General features: G+C 44.6%; 1 protein-coding gene across 1 annotated transcript; it reads left to right on the top strand.

Moving 5' to 3' along the window:
- Positions 1–771: 771 nt before the first annotated feature.
- LOC103806897 (high affinity cAMP-specific and IBMX-insensitive 3',5'-cyclic phosphodiesterase 8B-like) lies at positions 772–8,783 on the top strand (the record flags this gene model as incomplete). The annotated part of the gene is made up of 6 exons (XM_009079610.1): positions 772–970; positions 1,887–2,104; positions 3,196–3,331; positions 5,569–5,736; positions 7,999–8,128; positions 8,668–8,783. Coding segments are annotated over 6 exons (967 nt in total), but the record flags the coding sequence as incomplete, so codon positions are not given.
- Positions 8,784–9,226: the final 443 nt, after the last annotated feature.

Genomic DNA, 9,226 nt, shown 5'->3' with positions numbered 1-9,226 from the left:
TTTTCCAACCTCAGTGATTCCATGATTATATATACACAAACACACACACATTATAGGTACACACACACAAACACATGGAGTTGACATTTGACCCTTCTTTGTCTAAGGGCTTTTAGCCTGTGGGATGTGCCCATGTTGTGTTCAAAGTCTACTTTTTCCCCTCAGGAAAAAATAAATGTACTTTTGTTTGATTGACAAATACTAAACCCACAAAAGACCTGGCCTTTTAAGATAGTGTTTTTTAACAAAATAGCAGGAACTGTTGAAACTCTAGTGGAACTGAGTCTTTTCTACAAAACATTAAAATGTTTCTCTCTGCTCCCAGGTAACAAGCAATAAGACAAGAGGATATAGTCTCAAACTGCGCCAGGGGAGGTTTAGGCTAGACATTAGGAAGAATTTTTCCCCCAGAAAGGATTATGAGATACTGGAATGTGCTTCCCAGGGAGGTGATGGAGTCACCATCCCTGGAGGTGTTTATGGAGAGACTGGACATGGCACTTAGGGTGTTAGGTCATGGGTTGGACTTGATGATCTCAGAAGTCTTTTCCAACCTGATTGATTCTGTGATTCTGTGAAAATGATGTCTGAAAAGGTGGCAGATAGAATAACTTGTAAACTTGTCAGGCTTCTAAGAGGCTAGATATGTGCACTTCCTCACACCTCATTATTTTCAAGGTCTGGTTGGTTTCTTTGTTGAATGGATGGCTTTTAGAACATCACAAGCTCCTGTTTCATAGCAATGCCTTTTTTCTTTCTGTCATTTTTCAGGCCATTAGTGTACTTGGGCTTAAAAGTTTTTGCCCGGTTTGGGGTCTCTGAGTTCTTGAACTGTTCGGAAGCAACGCTGCGAGCGTGGCTGCAGGTGATTGAAGCCAACTACCACTCCTCCAATTCATACCACAACTCCACACACGCGGCCGATGTCCTGCATGCTACTGCCTTCTTTCTTGGGAAGGAGAGAGTTAAGGTAGAACCATCACCTAGGAGTCCTTTTGGGCTAGGATTTCAATGTGTATGCCACTCATCAAAAGACAGATGTTCACTTAAGTAATGGTCTCTCTGCCTTTGAAGTCTCCCTGTGATGCCAACAGGCATCTCTAAAGTCTAGTGAAAGGAATATACATTTTTAAGGAGCCATAATGGGGGCAGAGAGGGAAAATCTCTCTTTTTTGTGTCTTGGTAACTAGCTGTTAGTAGCAGCTCTTAAAAAGCTTTGCAAAAGCTTTGAAGAGGGAGGTATGAGCTATTCTCCCTGGTACCCAGGGATAGGATGGATGGGAATGGTTCAAAGCTGTGCCAGGGGAGGTTCAGATGGGACATTAGGAAGCATTTCTTCTCCAAGAAAGTGGTCAAACCCTGGAACAGGCTTCCTAGAGAGGTGGTCCAAACCCCAAGCCTGTCAGTGTTGAAAGGACATCTGAGCAATGCCCTTAATAATGTACTTTAACTTTCAGTCAGCCCCAGAGTGGTTAAGCAGTTGGGCTAATGGTCACTTTAGGTCTCTTCCAACTGGAATAGTCTATACTATCCTATTCTAAAACACACAAGGTGTGTAGGAGCAGAGTCAATACAGAGAGATTCAGGTGAGCACACAAAGTGTAAGAAAACCACTAGACAACCTCTCCATTAGAGAGCTGAGTCCAAAGATATTGCTTAGATGACTGAACGGCAAAAAGCTTCATTAAATAAAGAGAATTTGGGTAAGGGTGGGAGGGAATTTTGCTGTAGGTTATGTGTGGGTGCAGTGAGTGGAAAATCACTGCAAGGAGGTAGGATCCCTCCACTGAAGCTTACATCAGTGTATTTGTGGGTACATGGAAATGATCAGAAAATATTTACTGTAATTTTCTGTGGCACATCATGATTTTTTTCTCTTCCTGCAGGGCAGTCTGGACCATTTAGATGAGGTAGCTGCATTAATAGCTGCCACCATTCATGACGTAGACCACCCTGGACGGACCAACTCTTTCCTGTGCAATGCAGGCAGTGAATTAGCTGTTCTTTACAATGACACAGCTGTGTTGGAGAGTCATCACACAGCACTGGCCTTTCAGCTGACAACTAAAGACAGCAAATGCAACATCTTCAAGAATATTGATAGGTGGGTCTCCTGGAGAAGCGGAGTGTGCATGTGTGGATGTGTGGATTGCTTGTTTGGTAGTTTTAGTTGAGGGCCTACCTTCTAAACCAGAATATATAATTTAAACACAGATATTAATACTGAACCTCTTCCAGAATCCTATGTAGACATGACTTTTTAAAAGGCTTTCATTCCCCCATCTTCCAATTTGTAATTTTTGGAAGCTTACAGAGATGCTTAATAGTCTTTTACGGATTACATTGGCATGGTCCAGTTGACAGCCTCAAAGCTGCACCTTGTCCCACTGCTTTTTCATTGCTGGACCCTGGAAATTACCTTTTGGAGAATGTTTTTCCACCCCAGCAGCTAGATGCTGTATGCTGTGTTTGCACAAGGTCCTATACTTCCCAGCACTTCTGTGTTCACGTGGGATGGAAAGGGTGGTGGCAGAGGAGCTCTGGAGGCTCCTTGTGGCTGGTTGTTCATGCACATAGCCTGGGAGTTCCCATTGATTTGATTCAGCCTGGGTTTTGCAGGGACAAGTTGAGAGAGAAAGAGATCTGAAAGGGAAAGGGCCTGACCCGAAACAGATAATGAATTTGTCTGCCTCCCATGACACTTTGTTTTTGTAGAAGCTAAGATTTGAGTTTCAAGCCAACATGCAGTGAGATGGACACATGTTGGTGCCATTCCTGGAGAAGTTGTCTTAGTGTTACAGCATTATGAAACTGGTGGTGGAGTCACCATCCCTGGAGGTGCTTAAGGACAGACTGGACATAGCACTGAGTGCCATGGTCTAGTTGACGTGGTGGTGTTAGGTCATAGGTTGGACTTGATGATCTCAGCGGTCTTTTCCAACTCGACTGATTCTGTGAATTGTAAATTTTTGTTGACCTCAAGGGGTTGATTTTCACTAGGTAAAAATAACAGGGCCGAAGGAACTCAGAAAAGGTATGATCTAGTCCATCCCTGGAGTATCCCTGACTCTGAAGGTGCTAGCTCATGTGGGTCAGCCCCTGAGCAGTGTTTTGTAGCGGAGTCTGGGCAGGGATGAGGACAGGGCAGAGCTCTTCTGGCAGGTTTGTGACCAGGAATTCATTTTTCTTTCTTAGGAATCGCTACCGGACACTGCGTCAGGCCATTATTGACATGGTTTTGGCAACAGAGATGACAAAGCACTTTGAGCATGTGAACAAATTTGTGAACAGCATCAACAAGCCCATGGCATCCGAGGAGACCTGCTCACACGTGAGTGCTTGTGGGACTCTACACCCTCAGGCACTCCAGTGAAGTTCTTCCACTCTCAAGTATCATTTTCACTCACACTATATTCATTTGCAATGTGGTAATGCCCAAATGACACACTTGAATTTGTGACCTCACACATCAAAGTGTGAAAAATTACTTTTATTTTCTTGTTTTCTATGTCTGGCACTGCCCTTAGCTCATTTAAATACTTCATTTTATATGTTTTGCCTTCAACAGCATCTTGTATTCAGAAACTATGTGGGTGGGTGGTTTTTCACGTGGTAAATTCTGTGTGTGGAGCCAGATTGGTACTTGTGTGTGTGGTCCTGCCTCCAAACAGTGGCAGTTTCCTCAGCCTAGGGTTGTAACTGAGGGACCTGCCTTGATGTTTTTGTGCCTATGCAGTCTGGAGCCTTCAAGTCCTGAAAAATAACTTCCTGAGACCTCTCCACGCCTGATTGTACCAAGAGATGTCCAGGCCTTTCTTTCTACCAGTTACACACCCTAATGGTCCATCACCAGGGTGTATTTCAAAAGCTGCCTCTGAGTTTCTCATCCTGCTCTCACCTTCTCTTGTTGCCTTTTGAGGCTGAGCACTCAGTGCCTGACAGAGTTCTCCAGGGTAGTGTTACCTAAGGAAAGACTACCTTATCCCACCTTAGTGGAAACAGTGCTTTGTTGGGAGCACTGGAAAAAACAAAATCAGAGAAAACTGCAGGTCAGTGACACTAAAAATAATTAGAAGTATCTTCTGTTAGTTGCCCATAACTGAACCTTTTGCACTGTAGACTGTCAGGGGTGCAGGGAGCAGTGAGGACTGGTAGGATTTATGACTTTAGGGACAGGATTGTGTCAGCTGAACTGGACTGCTTCTAGGAACTGCTGAGCTCCACTTTCCCAACATCCAACACTCCGAGCTGGATGTCACAAATGATGCTGAACTTCTCTCACAGCAAAAGTGGAGCACAGAACCACTTGTACTACAGACTTGTTGTTTTCCTCCAGTACTAGGTTGTTCTGTTCTTTACTGTTAACAGTGGCTCTTTCTATTTTTGATCTTGAACAGCACTTAAGGTGGAGAGTTAATCTGGCACCTCTTTGCTGGGCTGCCCTTGCTGAGAAAGAATTAACTGCCAAACATAAAGTCAGAAGATTAATGCCTGAATTGGCAAAAGTCACTGAAAAATAGTTCCCTATAAACCACAAAGACATTAATTTAGTCATGGTGGTACAAAGTACTTATGTTCAGTTTTTGAGTTGAATTCAGCAGTGCAGGGAGGCCATAATTACACAAATGCATTATTTTGAGAACAGTGTTAATGCCATGGGGAGCTGAGGTAGAGTCTTTTTATTACTCCATAAGGAACATAATACACCTGTGCCTTCCCAGACTGTTCAAGACCCACAATATAATGCCACAGCAGACTTGTAACAACTACCTTGTCACCTCCACCTGCTCTCCAGAGCAGTCAGTAAACAGTTTGGTATTTTACTGTCTAACAAGCAGAGACTTTCTCCAGTCAGTCTGCTGCTACTCGTGTGTTTTCCTACTGTTAATCTTGTAGATTATCTAATACTTCACATTACTGTTAATCTCATAGATTATCTAAGACCTTCACCCCATCTGGGGACTAAGACCAGAGGTTATTCCAGGCTGAGGGTTCAAAATCGGGCACAAAGAAGGCAGTTTTGCTTGCAAACATACTGAAACTGAATGGCAGAGACGAGATTCTCTGCCTATAAAAGAAACAATCATGAAAGTCAGGTCACCCCCCTGTGCCTGCCTCAGTTTTCTCATTTAGGTGTTAAAGTCAAACTCTAGAAACTGCTCTAAATCAAGCAGTCCCCTACCATCACCAACCCCTTAAACACTCAGCATTGAGGATTGCTTATCAGCTTGCATGGTGGATGTATCCCCTATCATGGTCCTCTCCCAACAGGGCAAGGCTGGGATGCAGAAAAGGTACCATCCTCCTCATAAAGAGGCTCTTTATTTCACAAACTTTGCTGTGAGTTCTGAGAATCTTCACCACTGTTGTACGTACTGGGAATATCATTAGTCACTTAGCAGAGCTGCAGTCCTCAGACATAATTTTCTCCTCCAAACTGTGCTCTGCATGAAATTAGAAGGCAGCAGGCTGGGTGCCTGCTAACCAGTAGGAGCTCGTAATGACACCCTCAATCCTGCTAGTTGGGGATGTTGGCCACTGCCCCCTGTAACCAACTCTCCTTCACAGAGCGAGGGCAGCGACGCCGAATGCACAGCCAACATAAAGAACTTCCCAGACAACCAGACCCTGATCAAGCGCATGATGATTAAATGTGCAGACGTAGCAAACCCCTGTCGCCCCCTGGAGCTGTGCATCGAGTGGGCAGGGAGGATTTCAGAGGAGTATTTTGCACAGGTATGTGTGTTTTTGTAAGATGACTGTTAATGTTCTGGGTGAAAGTGCACATTGTCTGCTCTGCTGTTCCACACAGGGTCTGCCTGCTGTCACTACATGGTCCAGAAGTGTGTTTCCTGTCCCCAGTCAGAACTGCTCCCACAATTTCACACAGAACTCACACCAGGCAGTTAGCTAGTTTGCTTTCCATGAAGCTCATGGTACGGAATGATGGAAAGGAGGTTTTATGCTTTCAGCTTTCTCCATGTGGCTGAAACAAAATGATTTGATTAGCCTTAGTCAGTTTAATTGGCTGAAATTCAAGACCATCATCATCCAAGCTTCTAGTTCCAGTACCTTCCCTGAAGAGAGTGTGAATGACAGAATCATTGAGGCTGGAAAAGACCTTGGAGATCATCAAGTCCAGCCTATGACCTAACACCACCATGTCAACCAGACCATGGCACCAAGTGGCACATTCAGTCTCTCCTCAAACAGCTCCAGGGATGGTGACTCCAGCACCGCCCTGGGCAGCCCTTTCCAATGCCTGACAACCCTTTCCATGGAAAAGTTCCTCCTGATGTCCAACCTAAACCTCCCCTGGTGCAGGTTGAAGCTGTTTCCTCGTCTTGTCACTTGCTCCCTGGGAGCAGAGCCTAACCCCAACTGGCTGCACCTGTCAGGTGGCTGTGGGGACCAAGAAGGTTCCCCTGAGCTTCCTTTTCTCCAGGCTCAGCCCCACCAGCTCCCTCAGCCTCTCCTGGTGCTCCAGCCTCTTTCCCAGCTCCATCCTTTCTCTGGACATGCTCAGCCCCTTAGTGTCACTCTTGCTGTGAGGGTGCAGAACTGGACACAGCACTTGAGGAGCCTCAGCTGTGCCAGGTGCAGGGGGACAGGCACTGCCCTGGTCCTGAGCCCACAGTGCAGCTGGTACAGACCAGATGCCATTGGCCCCTTGCCCAACTGGGCACACCTGAGCTCATGTCCAGCCAGCTGCTGTCACCAGCACCCCTAGGGCCTTTTCCAGCCACTCTGCCCCAGCCTGGAGCATTCCATGGAGATACATGGCAACCCATGCCAGATGCAGCCCTCACTGAACCATTGGGATGCCCCTTTCTCTTCTAAGGTGGCACCCGAGCTATTGTCACTGTAGGCAGATGATGTGCCAGGCCAGTAGTGCAGCCATGTGGACAGTGTAAGTACTTATCACACAGGATCTTTCCAGACAGAACTGGAAGCTCAACTTCCTTTCTTCATACTCATTTTTCCAATAGAAATGCATCAGCTTCCTGAAAGTGAAACACACTTTTAGCTCTTTATTTGAACAGGTGATAAAATCTTAGCTTTTATCTGCAGTAATGGTGGAAGCTATGAGTGGAGAGACATAAAAGCAGGCAAGGCCACTCTCCAAATTCAAGTCATACATGTGATAGTTATTACTGAAAGAAAATTGTAAATAGTACCCACAACATGTCTGAATTTCATTTTAATCATAGTGAATAAATTCTGTCACATCCTAAGTAAGATCAGGCATCACTTAGGCTGTATCTCCCTTTCAGTCAAGGTATCATGAGCTAGCTTTAAATTGCCCAGCATAGGCAGTAGTCTGCTTGGAGCAATGTGAGGTGTTGAGAGCTGTTCTGATGTTCATTCACCTCATCTGCTAGTTCTGGGCACTGCTCTGCTGCCAATTCCAGCATTAGGTGCTGCCTGTACTACTTAAAATGGGAATTCTTTGGTAATTAAATTCTAGGAAACTGTAGAGGTGGTTTTATCCTCCACCACACTGAGTGCAAACCCAGGCTTTTTCCAGTTGTGGACAGAGTTAAAGGGCAGACCTTTACCTCCATTCATCCTATAACCTGATACCAGCAGAAAAAAACAGCATCAGCAACAGCTTCTTCTTACTTCAGAGGACAACAGGTTTGAAACAGCCACTGAGAGGTGGAAACAAAGGTGAAATCAAACCTGTCCTCTGCTAAAGGACTCAGCAACCATTTTCCATGGTTTAGCTGGTGTTCCCTAATCACCAGATTAGAGCTTTCTGTCTTGCCAGAGCTAAGTGCAATCACAGCACTACAGTTAGAGAGTGCTTGTGAAAGGGAAGAGATGTTGATTCCAGCCCCTGTTCCAGAGGCAGTGAAGCAAATGGAGCTAAGGCAGTTCACCTCCAAGGTCTGTCTCAAATCTCCTTCTGCAGTTCACCTAACCCCCTAGGCCTTTGCTGCTCCAGCATGAATGTCAGCAGAGCTCTAGGGGCTAACTGGAGTTTTGTCTCCTTAGACTGATGAAGAGAAGAGACAGGGACTGCCTGTTGTGATGCCAGTGTTTGACAGAAACACCTGCAGCATCCCCAAGTCTCAGATCTCCTTCATTGATTACTTTATAACAGATATGTTTGATGCGTGGGATGGTGAGTACTTTAGCTTTTTCCTTCCATGCTCTGAGGTATAGGCTCCTACAGACTGAAATGACTCATCTCAAACTGACCTTGAGTACACTTTTTTCAGGGGCAGTACCCATATAGAAGCAGTACAGCACAGGATCTGTGCAGAGATGCTGCTGAAGCCTGTTTCACCACACACAAAAGTTGTACAGAGTTGAGCACACACCAGGAAATCCATGTAAAAGAGGAATAATGGCTTAAAATTAAGCTTTTTTGGCTTAAAACTAAGCTTTTTCCATCTATATCTTTTTTTCCTTTGGCAGTGTATTTCTTCTGAGCAGCAGAAACTGAGACCACTGTGGTTGCATGTCAGCATGATTTAATAGTCATCATGCATTAAAAAAGGTGATTTTCTTGAAAGAGGGACTAAAAAAGCACATCTTTCCCCTTTTAGTATTAGTTTAAGGAGCTGAAGGAACAAAAGAGTAGGAGAATGTCAATTTCAGCTGCGGTTGGGCTTCTTGTGCCTGTCCTGAATATGGAACTGTTTCTCCTGTTCTTTTCAGCATTTGCACACCTGCCTGTTTTGATGCAGCACTTGGCTAATAACTACAAACACTGGAAAACACTGGATGATTTAAAATGCAAGAGTCTCAGGCTCCCATCAGAAAACAACAACTGACACTCAAGTCGAGAAAACCAGACCTCTTGCTCTACCAGTTTCACTGTGAATCACTTACAGACTCTTGACTACAAAGGGGATGATGTTTCCTTTCCAGTGAAATTTCAGACTGTGTGACAAGAAGGAAATATTTTATTCATCATTTTTAAGCTTCTCTGAAATCTACAGGAAAAAATTGTTTTCAGAATGGCTATATAACCCACAGATGACTTAAGTGCTCTTTGGAAATACTATTTTGTGGCAGAAAATGTACTTCTGAAACTAATTTCTAATACTGAATAGGCATTTGTTGAACCTTGCAATTGATACAACTGTTCACTAACACTTCACACAGCTGTTTCTCACAGGGATAGGTCACCAAGTAGATTCAGAATGGCCTGATAAGCATAAAAACCTCCCACTTATCTAGCATAAATTTGCTCCAATTTTATCCATGTTCTTCA

The sequence above is a fragment of the Acanthisitta chloris genome, unplaced genomic scaffold (genome assembly GCF_000695815.1).
Source record: "Acanthisitta chloris isolate BGI_N310 unplaced genomic scaffold, ASM69581v1 scaffold2330, whole genome shotgun sequence".
Lineage (NCBI taxonomy): Eukaryota > Metazoa > Chordata > Aves > Passeriformes > Acanthisittidae > Acanthisitta > Acanthisitta chloris.
This window is presented reverse-complemented; position numbering and strand designations above follow the sequence as displayed.